Below are 20,429 nucleotides of genomic sequence, written 5' to 3' on the forward strand. Positions count from 1 at the left end.
ATATTACTTTCCTGCCCAGTCCGTCGAACGCAGTTTAGGTAGCTCCGTATTTGCCTCGCAGACCTCGAGTCTCTGAAAATCTGCTAATTTTCTGAAGAGTCGAAGTGACAGGTAATGAAATAATTTCAGTGGCTTCCCACCTTCCGGACCATCCAGGGCTCCCGGCCCCAAACCCGCCCCTTGGCCTTCTGTACGTCAGGTGTCCCAACATGGCCGCCCCCTGGGGCCGCGGAGAGCTGGGCGCGGACATATTGCCTCTCTGGGAAATACCGGAATCTGCTCCTCCGCCTTTCTTGAAACGCCTCAGACCATCTTCGGCCGCCGTAGGCGGGCGAAAAATCTGGGCGACGGGTCCAGAAGTAGAAGCGGTTCGCGGAAGGTTACGTTTAGACTCTCCTTGTGGGCTGGGAAAAATCGGGTCAGTGTGTGCATTTGTCCCTTGAAGTTTTGTGTGTGTGTGTGTGTGTGTTTTCTCATGAGAGGTGTGTCTATGACAGCGTGACGTGACTCCTACAGGGTGGAAATGGTGTAGTGTGGACTCACGGATTATTTGGAGGGTCTGGTGGGAAACGCCAAAGTGGAGGTATTTGGGAGGAACCAGCAGAGTCTGGCACGTCTCTCTGTGGTTGGGGTGCTTTGGTGGGGAGTCGTTAAAACGGTTAAGAATCTGTAGAGATCAGCGACCGTGTCCTGACTGGCAAGGTATGGGGGTCTTTGCGGATCATTCTGTAAAGGATGCAGGTGGTATTTACGATGGTAACAGCTTCAGGTTTGGGAATTAATGTGGGGCTCAGTGATGTTGAGGCTAAGGTGGACGGTCATCATGTGGGGATGTCTGGTCCAGGTTTCGGATTAATAAAGAAGTGTGTAGTGTCTGTGGTACAAAGAGGCTTGTGAGGGCTGAAGGTTTGGACGCCTGGCTGGTGGTTTCGTTGAGTTTCCAGCCTCCATCGCTGGGAAGGAAGGTGGTGCAGCCCAGGACAGGAGTTCGAAACCTTCTGCTTTTTAGGCTTTTATCTAGGGGGATGAGTAACTGCAGACCGAGGGACTAATCCAGCCACACCCGTCTGTTACGTATCGTCTATGGCTGCTTTCGCAATGCGAAGGCAGAATTGAAACGTTGTGACAGATCTTAACCCTTGAAGTAGAAATGTATAGTATCTATCCCTTTGTAGAAAATGTTTGCCAACGCCTGCACTCACCACTTAATATATAGCAGTGGACACTGTTGCTTTTTTGCCTGACAAACATTCCCTCCTTCTTCTTTGCTAATAGAATCTCTGTTTTCAGTTATCCATCCTTCTGGTAGCGTGACCCATATGCCAGTACTGGTTGGTTTTAGTTAATCCTGGTGGTTTCAGTTCCCGTTGCTAGAGATCAATTAGTATGAAATGAGCTCAGGTATATAGTGCAGTTCCAGCCAGCAGTATATGTGAAAATCTGCTTGGGATTTATTGGGGGGAACGTTTTGTCTTTTCCATAAGTAATTCCTTGCGGCTCTTTTTCCACGTCGATGATGATGTCGTCTGAATATAACCTTAATCTTCTGTCCAGTTTCTACTGTTTATAATTCATTCTTATCTCAATGCATTGTCTCTACTCTCCAGTACAAAGGAAGAAAGTGAATGGGGTGGCAGTGGACGTCTGTGTCCTATTGCCTACCCTAAAATTCACCTGCTAGATGGTCTGGAGTTAACATGTTTCCAGGATGGAAGAATCATAAAATTATGAGTTCGTCCAGGATTTCAAATGTAATGAAATAAAAAAGTTCATTGTATTCTTTCAGGGCAAAAAAAAATGTCTATTTTATCTGTTATGTCCCCTATGAATTCCTTATATTTGCACCAGGTTTCTTTCTATCTCACTACAAATGGATATGTGTTGTTGGTCTTTTTAAAGAACAGGCTTTTCCAAAAAGTTAATTTTATTGAAGTATAATTGATTTACAATGTTGTGGTAATTTCTGCTGTACAGCAAAGTGATTCAGTGATACATATATATACATTCTTTTTCATATTCTTTTCCATTATGGTTTATCACAGGATATTGAATATAGTCCCCTGTGCTATACAGCAGCACCTTGTTGTTTATTCATTCTATGTATAATAGTTTGCATTTACTGATCCCAAACTCCCAATCCATCCCTCTCCTAGTCCCCCTCCTTTAGGGCAACCACAAATCTGTTCTCTGTGTAAAGAACAGGCTTTTTCAACTCTTCCATTTATATATTTTTTAATGCTTATTTATTTTGGTTGCGCTGGGTCTTAGTTGCAGCAGGTGGGCTCCTTAGTTGTGGCTCCTTAGTTGTGGCTCACGGGCTCCTTAGTTGTGGCACGTGGGCTCCTTAGTTGCAGCTCACCAGCTCCTTAGTTGCAGCTCGCTGGCTCCTTAGTTGTGGCATGCAAACTCTTAGTTGCAGCATGCATGTGGGATCTAGTTCCCTGAACAGGGATTGTACCCAGGCCCCCTGCATTGGGAGCACAGAATCTTAACCACTGCGCCACCAGGGAAGTCCTCACTTACTTGTTAATTTAAAAGGTCTACAAGTTAATCAGTATAAAATTAATGGGTATATATAAAACAGTCATTGCCCAGCTTGAGAAACAGAACACTGCCAGCACCCCAGTGGTGTTCTGTGAGCCACTTCCCAATTATATTACATCTTCATACTCAAAGGTAATTACCATCCTGTTTGAGATACCAAGCAGTTTAAGTCTTTTCTTTATAGTTGTATCATATAAAAAATTAATCATTCCTAATCATTATATTTTATTTAGTTGTACCTATTTTTAACTACATGTCAATGTTACTATACAGCTTTTTTTAACTGTCAGTCTCCTTTTACTCGATATTTTAAAGAATTATTCATGCTTTTGCACAGAGGTTTTTTGGGGTTTTTGTTTTGTTTTGTTTTTTGTTTTTGTTTGTTTTTTTTTCCCCCTCTGTAACAAGGGTCAGGCAAACATATTGTATGAATATCTATACAGTAAACATTTTAGGAGTTGCAGGACACAGAAGGTCTCTCACATTGCTTTTTGGTTTTGTTTTACAGTCCTTTGAAAATGTAGAAAGTATTCTTAGCTTGCAAGCTGGGTAAACATTGTTTTTTAATAGCATTCCATAGTTTGAATATATGTCAGTTTTTTCTACTATTAATTAAGCTTGTAATGCTTGCAGTTTGGGTTGTTATGAATAATGTTGCTGCAAAAATTCTTTTACATATCTTCTGGTTCAATGTGTCCTTATTTTATTGGGGGATAGGTATATAACTTAGATGTATACCTCAGAGTGAGATTTCTGTGTCTTAGGATGTGTATAACTTCAGCCTAAATGGATGATGCCAAAATGTTTTCCAAAGTGGCTGTCCAGTTCCTCCAGCGGAATATAATTTGCATTATGTTGTGCTTCATGTTTTTTTTTTGAATGAGAACTCTTTTTTAAAAAAAATATTTATTTACTTATTTGGCTGCTCCGGGTCTTAGTTGCGGCATGTAGGATCTAGTTCCCTGACCAGGGATCGAACCCGGGCCCCCTGCATGGGGAGTGCGGAGTCTTAGCTAGTGGACCACCAGGGAAGTCCCTATGGTGTGCTTCATATATAGCTTGTTTAAAATATCTTTCCATACCCTAATATCATTGAGAGATTCTCCTATATTATCCCCTGAAGTTTTTATTAATTTGCCTCTCCCACTGAAATTGACAGTTCTCCCCCCAAATGATTTTTGTGTATATTGTGAGATGGCGTTCAACATTGTTATCTGAATCCCCCAACCCCCAGCATGAATATCTGATTGTCCCAGCACCATTTTTAAAAAGAGACATCCTTACCCTCTTGTCTGTAATGGTACTTTTGTTTTCAAGTCTCTATATATGCATGAGTCTGTTTATAAGCATTTGATTTTGTTCCATTTGTCTATCATTGTACTAATATTGTACTGTCATAACTAAAGTCACTTTAAGTCCTCATAATTGATAGATGGATATAGTTATCAGCTTAGGATTTTGATTGAGGTTTCATGGGATTTATATATATATTTGGGAAACATGACATCTTTATTTTTATTTTTTATTTTTTAAAAAGTTTTATTGGAGTACAGTTGGCTTACAATGTTGTATTAGTTTCAGGGGTACAACAAAGTGATTCAGTTATACATATACATATATTCATCCTTTTTCAGATTCTTTTCCCATATAGGTTGTCACAGAATACTGAGTTGAGTTCCCTGTGCTCTACAGTAGGTCCTTGTTGGTTATCTATTTTATATATAGTAGTGTGTGTATGTTAATCCCAAGCTCCTAATTTATCCCTCCCCTCTACGTTTCTCCTTTGGTAACCATAAATTTGTTTTCAAAATCTGTGAGTGTGTTTCTGTTTTGTAAATAAGTTCATTTGTATCATTTTTTAAAAATTAGATTCCACATATAATGGTATAATACGGTATTTGTCTTTCTCTGTCTGTCTTACTTCACTTAGTATCATAATCTCTAAGTCCATACATGTTGCTGCAAATGGCATTATTTCCTTCTTTTTCATGGCTTAGTACTATTCCATTGAATCTATGTACCACATCTTTATGCGTGCCTCTATCAATGGACATTTGGGTTGCTTCCATGTCTTGGCTATTGTAAATAGTGCTGCAATGAACATTGGGGTGCGTGTATCTTTTTGTATTATGGTTTTTTCTGGATATATTCCCAGGAGTGGGATTGCTGGGTCACATGGTTGTTCTCTTAAAAAATATAAAAAGAGAACATACTGTTCTCCATAGTGGTTGTACCAATTTACATTCCCACCAACAGTGTATGAGGGTTCCCTTTTCACCACACCCTCTCCAGCTTTTATTGTCTGTAGAATTTCTGATGATGGCCATTCTGACCAGTGTGAGGTGATAACTCATTGTAGTTTTTATTTGCATTTCTCTGATAACTAGTGATGTTGAGCATCTTTTCATGTGCTTTTTGGCCATCTGTATGTCTTCTTTGGAGAAATGTCTATTTAGATCTTCTGCCCTTTTTTTAAAAAATACATTGATTTTTAAAAATTTTTATTTATTTATTTATTTATTTTTGGTCACGTTGGGTCTTTGTTGCTGCTCACGGGCTTTCTCTGGTTGCAGTGAGCAGTGCAGGGGGCAGGGGCTACTCTTTGTTGCGGTGCGCGGGCTTCTCATTGCTGTGGCTTCTCTTCTTGTGGAGTACAGGCTCTAGGTGCGTGGGCTTCAGTAGTTGTGGCACACAGGCTCAGTAGTTGTGGCTCACGGGCTCTAGAGCGCAGGCTCAGTAGTTGTGGCTCACAGGCTCTAGAGCGCAGGCTTAGTAGTTGTGGAGCACGGGCTTAGTTGCTCTGCAACACATGGGATCTTCCCAGACCAGGGATCAAAGCCATGTCCCCTAAACTGGCAGGCGGATTCCTAACCACTGCACCACCAGGGAAGTCCCATTCTGCCCATTTTTTGATTGGGTTGTTTGGGGGGGTTTTTTGACATAGAGCTGCATGAGCTGTTTGTATATTTTGGAGATTAATCCCTTGTTGGTCACTTGGTTTGCAAATATTTTCTCCCATTCTGTGGATTGTCTTTTCTTTTTGTTTATGGTTTCCTTTGCTGTGCAGAAACTTTTAAGTTTTATTAGGTCCCATTCATTTATTTTTGTTTTTATTTTCATTACTCTAGGAGGTGGATCAAAAAAGATATTGCTGCAATTTATGACAGAGTGTGCTGTCTGTATTTTCCTCTAAGAGTTTTATAGTGTCCGGTCTTACATTTAGGTCTTTGATCCATTTTGAGTTCATTTTTGTGTATGGTGTTAGAGAATGTTCTAATTTCATTCTTTTTTTTTAAATTTTTTATTTATTTGTTTATTTATTTATGGCTGTGTTGGGTCTTCATTTCTGTGCGAGGGCTTTCTCTAGTTGCGGCAAGTGGGGGCCACTCTTCATCGTGGTGCGCGGGCCTCTCACTATCGCGGCCTCTCTTGTTGCGGAGCACAGGCTCCAGATGCGCAGGCTCAGTAGTTGTGGCTCATGGGCCTAGTTGCTCCGCGGCATGTGGGATCTTCCCAGACCAGGGCTCGAACCCGTGTCCCCTGCATTGGCAGGCAGATTCTCAACCACTGCGCCACCAGGGAAGCCCTAATTTCATTCTTTTACATGTAGTATCTAGTTTTCCCAGCACCACTTATTGAAAGACTGTCTTTTCTCCATTATACTTGCCTCCTTTGTCATAGATTAATTGACCATAGGTGCGTGGGTTGACATGACGTCTTGAAAATGCTTGGTTTTCTGAATCGTATTCATAGTTCATCTTTCCATTTATTTAAGTCTGTTAAAATTTGTGTCAGTATTCCTACTTACCATATATTTTTTATATTCTTCAAAATGATTTTGTTTATAAATTTTGTTTGTTGGTGACCTATTTGTTCTGTCAGTTAATGGGATAGGCGTGTTAAGTCTTCAACCATTAGTCTGGATTTATTTCTTCTTGGTTTTTTGGGTCCATTTTTGCTGTATATATTTCAAAGCAATATTATTAGATGCATAGAAATTGCAAATTTCTATCATGTGCTGAATTGAACCTCTTACTAGCAAGCATTTCTCTTTCTCTGTAGTAATGTTTAGGCTTTCTGGTCCATTTTGTCTGAGAATACACCAGAGTGTCTGTGGTTACTCTTTCCATGGTTTATCTTTTTCTAACCTTTTATTCTCCAGCTTTCCATATCATTATGTTTCATACATGTCACCTAGAGTAGCATGTTATTGGGTTTTGTGTAACTAACTCGATTCCTTGTTCTGTTTATACTGAATATAATTCTTAGTATGTTTTGTTTTAAAATAGTCATCTAAGTGTACTGTATTTGCCAGACTAGTTCTCTATTCCTTCTTCTCTTTTTTTGCCTTGTTTTGAATGAATTTCTTCTCATTCTGTTTCCCCCTTCCTTTAGGATGGAAATTATGTACTTTGAGACAATTGTTAGTTTTTACCATGACACTAGAAATTACATACAGCATGGAAGCTTTCTTTGTCAAATGTTTACATTGATTAGTACTTTTACACTCTTCTCTGACAGGGGTCTTAAGCATCTCAACTTTATTTACCAGTTTCCAATTTATTTACAATATTGTGTACTTTTAAAAAATGTTATCTTAAACCGCCTAAGGTATTATTGTCATTGCTTAATAAGAGAATGCTTCTGGTTTGCCCAGTACATTGGTTTTCAAACTGAAGTGTGTGTACTCACAGGGTGTATAGAAACGTTTGAGGAGGTTCCTGAGCGCACACGGTTTAAAGGAAAGCAGTGCCCAGCGCCTCTCCTCCCATATGGTCCCTTTTGTATAACTGAGCTGCCTGAGAGTCTCCTGCTCCTGAGGCCTGCTGCTGGGATGGATCTCGTTTCCCTCATCCCCTCTGACAGTCACCCCACTTCAACTTCACAGGATAAAGGAATACCCCCATCACAGTCAGAAGCTTAGGCTTTTTGGCCAGAGGAATAAAGTCTTCTGGGGTAAAAAAGGGACACTCAGCAATGCTGTGGCCATTGGGTTAAGGTGAGCGCCCAGGAGCAGCGTTAGCATCTGGGCCCAGAGGAAATGTACCCTCAGCTTGAATTTTCTCCTCAACCCACAGGTCCTGACTCCCCAGGAGCAAAAGAATCAGTAGAAGGAGGAAGAAGTTACAGGATTTGGTATCAGCATTACTGAGGACATGCTTGATTGAAGACAGAACCGAATTTAGGGCAGATCCAGAAGACACAGCGACAGAGCCTCCTTGTTGCCAGCTGTTTTCAGAAAACAGAAGAAAATGATCCAGGCCCAGGTGACTTCTGGTTTGTTTTATTCTTTCCTTTGTTCCCGAATGGGTTTGTTAGTTGTCTGAGTCATTCTAGCTAATGATTGCATCTAAGGGTGTCTTGGGGACCCTGGGTGTCTTTGTAGCCTGCTTCTGAAGTGAGGGTGATCCTGGGGGTGCCAGAAATTGCAGCCGGTGTCTGAAGCAAGAGCAGTTCTATGGGGACTGTTTTCTATGGAGACAGTTCTATGGGGACTGTTTTCTCAGGCTTTGCAGTATGTCTGACTCTTGATTTCCATGTTCGGATCCGAATTCTTTCTTTTTAATTAATTAATTAATTTATTTATTTTTGGCTGTGTTGGGTCTTCATCGCTGCACGTGGGCTTTCTCTAGTTGCAGTGAACGGGGGCTACTCTTCATTGTGGTGTGCGAGCTTCTCATTGCGGTGGCTTCTCTTGTTGCGGAGCACGGGCTCTAGGCGCACGGGCTTCAGTAGTTGTGGCACGAGGGCTCAGTAGTTGTGGCTCACGAGCTCTAGAGTGCAGGCTCAGTAGTTGTGGCACACGGGCTTAGCTGCTCTGCGGCATGTGGGATCTTCCCGGACCAGGGCTCGAACCTGTGTCGCCTGTATTGACAGGCAGATTCTTAACCACTGCGCCACCAGGGAAGTCCCCAAGTTCGAATTTTTAATCTACCATTTTCTTTTCTTTTCTTTCTTTTTTTTCCCACACCACATGGCTTGCAGATCTTAGTTCCCTGACCAGGGTTGGAACTGGTACCCCCTGCAGCGGAAGTGTGGAGTCCTAACTACTGGACTGCCAGGGAATTCCTGGCAATTTATTTCCTGGCAAAATAAATATATTGCATTTATTTTTGTTCATTACACAACTGACTTAAGAATATATTTAAAGGCTGAAATCATAACAAAGTACACATATCAAAAAATAAGTTTCTTCTTCATACACTTTAAACATGCTTATTAAACATTTAGTTTCTTATAATTCTGGCATCTTGAGTCACTTTCCAGAAGATTCTGATTGACTGGCTGTAAAGACACAGTCATCCCGATTCCACTGGCATATATGTTTGTCCCATATATATACATATACACATATATATATAAACATACATGTATGTATGTATGAATGTGATGTTCTAGGTTAACAAGAAGATTTAACTTCTACATATTATAGAAACGTCTGTGAGGGACTTCACTGGCGGTCCAGTGGTTAAGACTCTGTGCTTCCACTGTAGGGGGCACAGGTTCGATCCCTGGTCGGGGAACTAAGATCCCGCAAGCCACGCGACGTGACCAAAAAAAAAAAAAAAAAAAGAAACAGCTAATGATAAATGGATGGATGACTGACTACACAATTACAGTTAGTTGGATCCTAGTATTTTATTAGGCTTTTGCTTCTTCCATGTGTCTTAAAAACAAACAACCCCCTAGATATACAGATCTAGCCTATAAAGTGGAAATGAGAAGACAAACTTTAACATTTCTTCCATATCATCAAAAAGAGATCAATTCATTAAACACCACTGTTATTACAGGAAACCCTGACATTTGACGATGTGGCCGTGGACTTCACGTGGGAGGAGTGGCAGCTCCTGGCCCCTCCTCAGAAGGACCTGTATCGGGATGTGATGCTGGAGAACTATAGCAACCTTCTGTCTGTGGGTGAGGACGGCTCTCCTGGGTCCCTGAGAGGGTCCCCAGTCAGTGGGGTTTCCTTTCTCAGCTTCTGAAAGCTTTGGATTGTCTGTGATGCTCTTTAGCAGTAGATTCTCAGTCCCGTCTCTGGCCCAAGAGAAGTGGGTATATTCTCCTTTCTCTTGAGAGAAACGCCTTTATTTTGTAGCTGTGTATAATGCTGTGATTTATATTAAGAATATATATATTTGGTCTTCATCCCCAATTCTGGCACAGAGCGCCTAGAATCCATGGAATTTCCTAAGTTATAAGAGGGTAAAGGAGAAATGGGTGTCTTTTGTTATTCATATAAGGGACCCTTGCCACCGCATCTGAGTTTATGTTAATGAGGTGATTTTTGGAAGGCCATTCGATAACCTAAGATTGGGGGCTGGTTGCCGAGCTCACCACCCATGATTTAGAGGGTTGCAACTTTCAGTCCCACCTCCACCCCACCTCTGGGAAGAAGAAAGGGGCTGGAGATTAAATCATAATCACCAAAGCCCGATGATTTTTTTTTTTTTTTGACAATTAGAACATAGTTTAATAAGTCCTTGGGCAGAGGAGTTTGATTCTTCTCTGCATACCTGTATATGCATACTGCAAACAACAATGCTTTAAAAATGATTAACACAATGACCACAGCTTGTACGATTTTAACTCCAATAATGAATAATTTCCATATCTGCTACAACATATAAAGAGTTTCTACTAAACAATCGGTCATTTATAATTAAAAATTAAGGGCTTCCCTGGTGGCGCAGTGGTTGAGAGTCTGCCTGCCAATGCAGGGGACACGGGTTCGAGCCCTGGTCTGGGAAGATCCCACATGCCGCGGAGCACCTGGACCCGTGAGCCACAACTACTGAGCCTGCGCGTCTGGAGCCTGTGCTTCGCAACAAGAGAGGCCGTGATAGTGAGAGGCCCGCGCACCGCGATGAAGAGTGGCCCCCGCTGGCCGCAACTAGAGAAAGCCCTCGCACAGAAACTAAGACCCAACACAGCCATAAATAAATAAATTAATTAATTAATTAATAATAGAGAAGAAATATTTATTTAAAAAAAAAAAAAATTAAGCAGCAGGGCTTTCCTGGTGGCGCAGTGGTTGAGAATCTGCCTGCCAATGCAGGGGACACGGGTTCGAGCCCTGGTCTGGGAAGATCCCACATGCCGCGGAGCGACTGGGCCCGTGAGCCGCAATCACTGAGCCTGCGCGTCTGGAGCCTGTGCTCCGCAACAAGAGAGGCCGCGATAGGGAGAGGCCCGCGCGCGGCGATGAAGAGTGGCCCCCGCTTGCCGCAGCGGGAGAGGGCCCTCGCGCAGAGGCGGAGACCTAACACAGCCAAAAATAAATAAATAAATAAATAAAAATTAAAAAAAAAAAAGAAAGATGTCTCTGCTTAGGCTGACTAAATACACTGAAAGGAAACACAAAATCAATGTTAGCTGAAAATTAAAAAAAAAAAAAAAAATTAAGCAGCAACTGTGAGGGTTTCTTGTCACACCCATTTTCTATGCATTTACCATTTTCCAGCTCTCTCCCCCATTAGGTCAGTGGTTCTCAACTGGGGCCAATTTGGTTCCCAGGGGACATTTGGCAATGTCTGGAAATATTTCAAAGCCTCATGATTTAATCTGTCATGGCTATATAGTGAAGCCTCCATGAAACCCCACAGGGACAGGTTCGGAGAGCTTTCAGATTGGTGGCCTCTTGGCAGTGCCAGGGGAGGGGTGCCCCCAGAGAGAGCATGGAAGCTCTGTGGCCTTTCCCACATGCCTTGTACTGTATTCTCTTCTATCTGGCTGTTCCTGAGTTGTATCCTTTTATTTTTTTATTGATTTATTTTTAATTTTTACATTTTTATTTATTTTTTTATTGGAGTAGAATTGCTTTACAATGTTGTGTTAGTTTCTGCTGTACAATGAAGTGAATCAGCACTATGTATACCTATATGCCCTCCCTCTTGGACCTCCCCCCCCCCTCCCCCGCCACATCTAGGTCATCACAGAGCACCGAGCTGAGCTCCCTGTGTATCTTTTTATAATAAACTGATGACCTAGTAAGTAAACTGTCTTCTTGAGTTCTGTCTGCTGCTCTAGTGAATTAATTGAACCCGAGAAAGGGAGTCATGGGAACCTCTGATCTATTCATGGTTGATCAGAAGCCCAGGAAACAGCCTGAATTTACAGTCGGTGCCAGAAATGCAGGAGCGGAGTTGAAGTCTTATGGGAGTGTACCACTAACCTGTATTATCTGACCCTATCACCAGGTAGATCGTGTCAGAATTGAATTAAATCGGAGGACACCCCGTCAGTGTCAGTTGGTGTCGCAGAATTCCTTGATGTGTGGAATACCCACATATCTGGTGTCAGAAGTGAAGTAGAAGTATTGACAGGAGAGGAGACTCACAGAGGGGTGTATTTTTCCTTCAAAATGTGAAAACTGTATTGTCCTCAGAGGTAGGATTCTGCGGTTTTCACGGACCCCACGCCCCATTCACTGGGTCTAAATCTTGTATCATTTTCCATGAATAGGTTTTCAAGCCAGCAAACCAAATGTACTGTCCAGGTTGGGTCAAGGAGAACCATGGACGATGGAAGATGAAATACACTGTCAAACCCGTTCAGGTGAGTGAGAGACCAGCAAGGCGACTGGCTGTGGAAATCCCGGTGCTGGACCCCTTTTTTTTGTAGGAATTTAGAGAAAAATGTATCCCTTCTTAGGGAAGACTCTATCTTTTCTGGGATTTGTTTCTTCTTTATTTTATTGCCATCTTGATTTTTGTTTGCATAGTTTTCTTTTTCCTAGGATTCTCATATCTTTTTTTTTTTTTTAATAAATTTATTTATTTATTTTTTGGCTGGACTTGATCTTCATTGCTGCATGCAGGGTTTCTCTAGTTGCGGCGAGCGGGGGCTACTCTTCATTGCAGTGCATGGGCTTCTCATTTCAGTGGCTTCTCTTGTTGTGGAGCACGGGCTCTAGGCACGTGGGCTTCAGTAGTTGTGGCATGTGGACTCAGTAGTTGTGGTTCGTGGGCTCTAGAGCACAGGCTCAGTAGTTGTGGCACACGGTCTTAGTTGCTCTGTGGCATGTGGGTCTTCTTGGACCAGGGCTCGAACCCGTGTCCCCTGCATTGGCAGGCGGATTCTTAACCAATGCACCACCAGGGAAGTCCCCAGATTCTCATATCTTTTCCTTCTTCTTCATACACTTCCACCTCCTTTTCTATGAAATTCCACCTTCTAAGGCCTCTCTCCGAAGAGAAAACTTTGAATTCCTCACTGTCTTCTGGTTACTGCACCTTTCTGCCCCACTGGTAATGTTGATTTCCTTCCTCACATCCACCCCATCTTGGATGCCAAGCCCCAAAATAAACTGGTCTTCACTGTGCCTTGTCCCTGCTCTGAGGTTCTCCAAAGGTTTTTTTTTCCATTTTACTCAATGATCTCCTAACCTTCCAAGTTTTCTTCATTCTAACAAGCTAATAAACTCCTTCAGTTCCCTGGAGAAGACTCCCAAATTGATCTCTCCCCAGTGTGCTCCACCACAGACTTGGCTTCTATATAATTTACTCATCTCAATGGCAGCTTTCCTGAGTTTCCAATAACTGCAAGGACCTAGGATCATCTTCCCTACCAGGAAACCCTAGAGGTTTAGATTCTCCCTTGCTCCTGTGCATCCTCCATCCTGGCCATTCAGGCGTTACCTCACATGTTCCCCATCTGCAGAGCTCTCTTCTGTTAAGGGGTCTGCTGTTCATGATGAATTTTTAACTAGAAATGTTATTTTAACATCCTGTGTTCTCAGTTCCAGCCTCAACCCAATCATAACTCTTGCCTACTTTGAATTATTAATTCCTTTGTGTATTTACTGATTTTGAACTTTCTTCTCGTTGATTGTAGACCTTACTGTTGTCTTCATTTCCCTAAAATTTTCATTTTTCTTCCCACTGGATCCTGATGACATTTAGTCTCCACTAACCACATTACCTGGCAGTTAAAATTCTTCTTTCCATTATCTCCATGATATGATATCATCTTGCTCAGAAAGAGATAGATTTCCATCTTCTTTCCTAAATTCTCCCCAATGTGCTCCATACATGTGATTGCTTCTTTGATTCATTCCTCTATTTTTCAAAATCTTTTTTCTTTCTTTTTTTCATTCCTCTGTATTTTCTGATAGCCTAGTTAATGCTGGAAGGTAAGAACAGTGGAAAAAAGTATACAAATGATCACGAGTTTTTAGTCTATGAGAAAGGAGTTAAGGAATTGATAACAATAAACAAATAATATACCTAGGGGGTGAAAAGTGCTGTGATAAAACTTTAGTCAGCATTATGGAAGAGTAGGTGCTGGAGCTCCTCTTTTAGGCAGAGAACACCACTCAGATAAGGTGCCTCTGAGCCAAGAAGTGTGGGAAGTTAGTAGGCTGCCGGGTTAGGAGTTTTCCAAGTAGAGCGGCTAGCAAACTTAAAAGGCCACGCCACGAATGAGTTTAAGAGACATTAAGGAGCCCGTGTGGACAGAGCAGAGTGTGCTTTCAGGAACGTGATGGGAATTAGCCGAAGAGGCAGTAGGAGTGGGGGCGGGCGGGGTGGGGCCGGGGGGGATAAGGTTGGTCATGTACTCAATTTCAAGGAATCGAGATTTTACTCCTAATAAGATGAGAAAACACGAGGAGTTCTTGAGTACTGGAATGACATGAAATAATTTACATTTTTCAAGGAATCCCTTTGGCTTCTGTGTAGAAAGCAGACCATAGTGGGCAGGGGGCAAGCAGGAAAGCCTTGTAGGAGGCTATTGCAAAAAACATGGTGACAGGGAGAATGGTTGGCTGCAGCATGGGTGGAGGGGTGAGTGTTGGTTGGATTCTGGATATGCTGCTTATAGAGGGCAAATGAGAGTTGACATTTAAATAAATATGGGCCGAGCGGAAAAAATGGATGAAGGTTGATGGTAAGGTTTTGGGGTCAAAATTACTTTCGGGGACGTAAAGCAGCATGACTACATCATGAGTGCTTGGACTTGGCCCTGTGCTTCAGGAATAAGAAGTCTTGATTTTTTTTTTTTTAATTGAGTATGGTTGGTTTGTATTAATTTCTTTTTTAAAATTAATTTATTTAATTTTTAAATTTAAATTTTTATTTTTGCCTGTGTTGGGTCTTGGTTGCTGTGCTCGGGCTTTCTCTATTGCGGCGAGCAGGGGCTACTCTTCGTTGCAGTGTGCGGGCTTCTCATTGCAGTGGCTTCTCTTTTTACGGAGCTCGGGCTCTAGGCACGCAGGCTTAAGTAGTTGTGGCTCGCGGGCTCTAGAACGCAGGCTCAGTAGTTGTGGCTCATGGGCTTAGCTGCTCCGCGGCATGTGGGGTCTTTCCGGACCAGGGCTCGAACCCGTGTCCCCTGCATTGGCAGGCGGATTCTTAACCACTGAGCCACCAGGGAAGTCCCTATCACAGGATATTGAATATAGTTCCCTGTGCTATACGGTAGGACCTTGTGGTTCATCCATTCTATATGTAATAGTTTGCATCTGCTAATCCCAGACTCCCAATCCATCCCTCCCTAAAATCTTGTTTGTTAAGGTGAGTTGAGCAGGTCGATGAGGGATGCAAGTAGGTTCCCTGGGTGAGGAGTGTTCCAAAATAAACCTGGAAAGTTCAAAGGCTTGAAGCAAGAGCGTGACTGAAGAACTTTCGGAAGCCTGTTTGGATGGAACATAGAGAGCATGACTGGAGACATAGGGTCAGTGGGGTAGAGGCTGGGGGTTGGGGAGCAGGTCACGTAAGGGCCTTTCAAGGACATATCAAGACCTTGATTTTTTAACAAATTAATTTATTTTTTATTGGAGTATAGTTGATTTACAATGCTGTGTTAGTTTCAGGTGTACAGCAAAGCAATTCAGCTATCTGTCTGTCGATCTATATTCTTTTTCAGATTCTTTTCCTTTATAGGTTATTACAAAATTTTGACTATAGTTCCCTGTGCTGTACAGTAGGTCCTTGTTGTTTACCTATTTTATATGTCGTAGTGTGTATATGTTACTCCCAAATTCCTAATTTATCCCTTCCCCCCACCTTACCCTTTTGGTAACCATGGTTTGTTGTCTATGTCAAGACCTTGATTTTATTCGTAATGAGATGAGAAAAGATTAGGGAGTTTTGAGTAAAGGAGGCTTGATGTGATATAATTGGTGCTGAAAGTTTCCGTTTGGCTAATGTGTAGAACATAGACAGGCACTGGCAGGGGAGGGACAGGAAAACCAGGTAGGAGGCTACTGCTGTGGTGCGAGAGAGAGTGATTGGCTTCGTGAGGGTGGAAGGAGTGGGTGCCGGTCCCATTCTGGGTGTATCTGTAAAGGAGGGCAGGCAGGATTGATCATTGTGCTGGATATTGTGTGTGAGCGAGAGAAACAAATGCTGAGGAGTTTTGTCATGGTGAAGTAGAAGAGTGGAGTTGGCAGTGACTGTGCTGGAGGTGACAGGTGGAGGAGACCTGGCCTGGGAAACCAGTTCTGTTTTGGAGATTGTAAGTTAGATGTGCTTGGAGTTCTGCGCTGTGTCATATTCTTCATTCCCCTCATGCAGACCACAACAATGGATCCATGGGGAGGCCTGTCTCCCTCCAAAATGAGCCCTGGTTTCCTCCACCTCTCTCCCTCTCCATTGCTCCTTCCCGCCAGGTTTTCCAACCTGCAGCTGTTTTCCTTGTGTCTGTCTCTGCCCTGTAAAGTGGTTTTACCCACCTACAGTATAGGCTCCGTGAACACGAGGAGTATGTTTGTGAATCCCCAACACTAGCACCGTTCCTGGTACACAGAGGTGATCAGTAAGGATCTGTGGAATGAATTAGTCCATCCCTCCCCAATTTGGATGAGGTGGCCCTGCAACCTGTGGTCTCCTGCTCACAGGAAATTGCTTGTATTTTACAGTCTCTCCATGTTTTGCAAGGCTAGTATTTAGAAAGTATTCAAATCTATATTTATTCATTTTGAATTATCCAACCCTGTGTTTTACACTAACTACTTTTACCTTTTGGTTGGTTTGTATTGTTTGTTCCAATGTGCAGGGAACATTAAACATGGAATTTTATTTACACTTACATAATAGGAACATCACTAAAAAGACTCCTCACGTCAAGGTATTTTTTTTTAATTAATTAATTTATTTTGGCTGTGTTGGGTCTTCGTTGCTGCACGTGGGCTTTCTCTAGTTGCAGCTAGCGGGGGCTATTCTTCATTGCAGTGTGAGGGCTCCTTATTGCAGTGTCTTCTCTTGCTGCAGAGCATGGGCTATAGGTGCACAGGCTTCAGCATTTGTGGCCCGTGGGCTCAGTAGTTGTGGCTCGCAGGCTCCAGAGCGCAGGCTTGGTAGTTGTGGCACACGGGCTTAGCTGCTCCGCAGCATGTGGGATCTTCCCAGACCAGGAATCGAACCTGTGTCCCCTGCATTGGCAGGAGGATTCTTAACCACTGCGCCACCAGGGAAGCCCCGCATCAAGGTATTTTTAAGAAATTCATTGTTCTTCTCTTTCCTAGAAATCTGGAAAGTTGATGGTCACCTGCTGGAGCACTTACAAAATGAGAGCATGGAGAAGAGACTAGAACAATGGCACGAACAGAACCCACTGGAATATTTTGTTCATCAGAGCAGAACTCATTTTCTGTTCAGGCAAAATCATGGTATGTTTGACTTACATGGAAAAAGTATGAAATCAGATTTAACTTTACTTCCCCAGAGCAGGAGCTATGAAATAAAGAGCCCTGCTGAGTTTACTGGTGATGGGAAGTCCTGTCTCCATGCTGACAGTGAACAATTTCATACTGAAATTAAATTCCCCAAAAGCCAGAAACCCATCAGCTCTAAGTCCCAATTCAACAAGCATCAGAAAACCCCCAAAATAGAGAAGCCTCATGTATGTGGTGAATGTGGGAAAGCTTTCATCAAAAAGTCTTGGCTCACTGATCACCAGATAATTCATACAGGAGAGAAGCCCCATCGATGTAACCTGTGTGGGAAAGCATTCTCTAGAAAGTTCATGCTCACTGAACATCAGAGAACGCATACAGGAGAGAAACCTTATAAATGCACTGAATGTGGCAAAGCCTTCCTCAAGAAATCACGGCTCAATATACATCAGAAAACCCATACCGGAGAGAAACCGTATATATGCAGTGACTGTGGGAAAGGCTTCATCCAGAAGGGAAATCTCATTGTACATCAGCGAATTCACACAGGTGAGAAACCTTACATATGCAATGAATGTGGAAAAGGCTTCATCCAGAAGACTTGCCTCATTGCACATCAGAGATTTCACACAGGAAAGACTCCTTTTGTGTGCAATGAATGTGGAAAATCCTGTTCCCAGAAGTCAGGTCTCATTAAACATCAAAGAATTCACACAGGAGAGAAACCCTTTGAATGCAGTGAATGTGGGAAAGCCTTCACTACAAAGCAAAAGCTCATTGTGCATCAAAGAACTCATACAGGAGAGAGACCCTATATCTGCAATGAGTGTGGGAAAGCTTTTGCCTACATGTCTTGCCTTGTTAAACATAAGAGAATACACACAAGAGAGAAACGTGGAGATTCAGCCAAGGTGGAAAATCATCCCTCAGAGAGTCACAGCTCCTCACAGACTAGTGATGCTATGCAGGAGAAAACCTCTGTAAATTCAGTGACTATGCAGGTGCCTTCAGTGGCTCCTCAGACATCAGTAAACATAAGTGAACTCCTAGCAAATAGGAATGTAGTCATAGTGGGACAACCTGTGGCCAGATGTGCACCCGCAGGAGATAACAGAGGTTTTGCACAGGAGAGAACCTTTATGAATGCATTGAATGTAGTTGTGCCTTCAGTGGTCAATTACATCTTATTTTATGTCACAGAAAATCAGTAGGAAAAAAAACTCAGAGACATACTATGTGAAAAAGATATAAATTATTGAGCAAAAATTTCTAGCTTATGTGGTGGCTGAAAAAGTATATACTGAGAGAAATTGTGTAAATGCTGAGACTGGGAACGCATGGTGTACTCATCCAATTAGATACATGCATTGATACAGAGGCATAATCTGATGTTAACCCAAACACATACACATCAATTGCTCTGTTGTGTCAGTCGAATGAATGAAGGAAGCCTGAGTTCAACTAAGTGGAGAAAATAAGTAGGTGAAGTTTTTAAACATATAATTTGTATGTGGAAGGTTGCTATGAACAAAAAACCACAACAGGGCTAATATTGGATTGGTGAGATACTGGGAGTATATATATCAATTCAGTTTCTGGAAGGCCAAGGTGAAGGATTAATTGAAAACTGGGATGTCTATCTTAAACTCTGAGAAATTTACATTATGCAAATGGACTTAGTTTGAGCCAGTTTGATTGAGTCTCAGATTGAGTCATTTTGTTCATTTACTGAGTATTTGTCAAATACTTCCTTTTTACTGGGTCCTGTTCTAGAAGCTGAGGATACAGTGGTGACCAAACCAGAAAAAGCCCATGGTCTCCTGGAGAGAGATTTGAGGTAACTGGATTATCTTTAAGTGGTACCTTTACACACCAGGTAATCTAGTAAGAGGATGTAAATATGTACACAAGGTGAAACAGACATTTTCTTAGTCCCTTCTGGTTACTATAAGAGAATACCATAGCCTGGGTAGCTTATAAAAACAGAAATTCATTTCTCACAGTTCTGGAAGCTACAAAGTCCCAGATTAAGGTGCCAGCAGATTCGGTATCTAGTGAGGGTTCCTGGTTCATAGAAGACAGTCATCCCACTGTATCCTCACATAGGGGAAAGGGCAAAGGAGTTGTCTGGGATGTCTTTTATAAAGGCACTAATCCAGTCATGAGGGCTCCACCCTCTTGAACCAGTCACCTCTCAAAGGCCCCACTTCTTAATACCATCATATTTTGGTTTTTGTTTTTAATATTATAATTTTATTGGAGTATAGTTGATTTACAATGCTGTGTTAGTTTCAGGTGTACAGCAAAGTGATTCAGTTATACATATACATATATTCATTCTTTTTTAGATTCTTTTCTCCTATAGGTTGTCACAGAATATTGAGTAGAGTTCCCTGGGTTATACAATACGTCCTTGCTGGTTATCTATCTTATTTATAGTAGTGTGTGTATGTTCATCCCAAGCTCCTGATTTATCCCTCCCACCCCCCCACATTTTCCCTTTGAATACCGTCATATTTTGGATTAGGCCTCCAAATATGAATTTTGGGAGGCATAAACATTCAGTCCATAGCAGATATGGAGTATTGGCTCAAGGGGTTATGATAATTTCTTGTTTAAGTTGTATATTATTTTGAGGGACGGCAAGGGCTACTCTTAACGGACTTTAAGCACTTCAGGATACAAGTTATTTTTTTAATGCCCAAGTCTTATCCCCCCAGTAGATTAAAAATTCCTTGATTTTGCTATTTAAATGTTTAAGTTTTAAAAACAGTCTGTTCCTCAGTTGCACTAAACCACATTTCAGATGGTCACAATGTGACTAGTGGGTACCACATTGGACAGCACAGACAATGAGCAAAACTTTGTAGCTGACTATGTAGCTGAAAAGTGTATACTGAGAGAAATCTGTCATCATTTCCATCATCCTAGAAAGTTGTACTGGAGAGCCCTGGTTTACATGATTTTATATTTCCCAGCACAGAAAAATAAAAACCAATTATCCATTGATTTGGAAAGTGAATGAATGAGCTAGTGGACTAATCAGAGTGTTCTGTCATTGAAGGGAATGAGCCATTGGAAGGCAGTCCTAAAGAACACAGCTGTCTTCCCCAAATTGTATTTGATTAGAGACCCAATAACAATATAAACTGGGCAAAGCAAAAACGAAAAAGGATTCTCAGAATACGTAGAATAGAAAGGATAGGAATCTTAGTCTCTAAGAATGGAGGTGAAAATAGGAGATGGGAGGTGACATTCTTAAAGG

General features: G+C 42.0%; 1 protein-coding gene across 3 annotated transcripts; it reads left to right on the plus strand.

Moving 5' to 3' along the window:
- Positions 1–306: 306 nt before the first annotated feature.
- LOC309616864 (zinc finger protein 350-like) lies at positions 307–18,396 on the plus strand. 3 transcript variants are annotated; one of them, XM_082368148.1, is made up of 5 exons: positions 307–418; positions 7,623–7,811; positions 9,339–9,465; positions 12,013–12,105; positions 17,015–18,396. In XM_082368148.1, exons 2-5 carry the CDS (start codon positions 7,797–7,799, stop codon positions 18,373–18,375), a joined length of 1,596 nt encoding a protein of 531 aa, XP_082224274.1. In that variant the 5' UTR covers positions 307–418; positions 7,623–7,796; the 3' UTR covers positions 18,376–18,396. The 3 variants fall into 3 exon arrangements, with proteins under 3 accessions (XP_082224274.1, XP_082224276.1, XP_082224275.1); XM_082368150.1 differs by lacking the exon at positions 307–418 and adding an exon at positions 456–583; XM_082368149.1 differs by lacking the exon at positions 307–418 and adding an exon at positions 566–702.
- The last annotated feature ends 2,033 nt before the right edge of the window (positions 18,397–20,429 follow it).

Source organism: Balaenoptera borealis, assembly GCF_965194805.1.
Source record: "Balaenoptera borealis genome assembly, chromosome: 19".
NCBI classification, from domain to species: domain Eukaryota; kingdom Metazoa; phylum Chordata; class Mammalia; order Artiodactyla; family Balaenopteridae; genus Balaenoptera; species Balaenoptera borealis.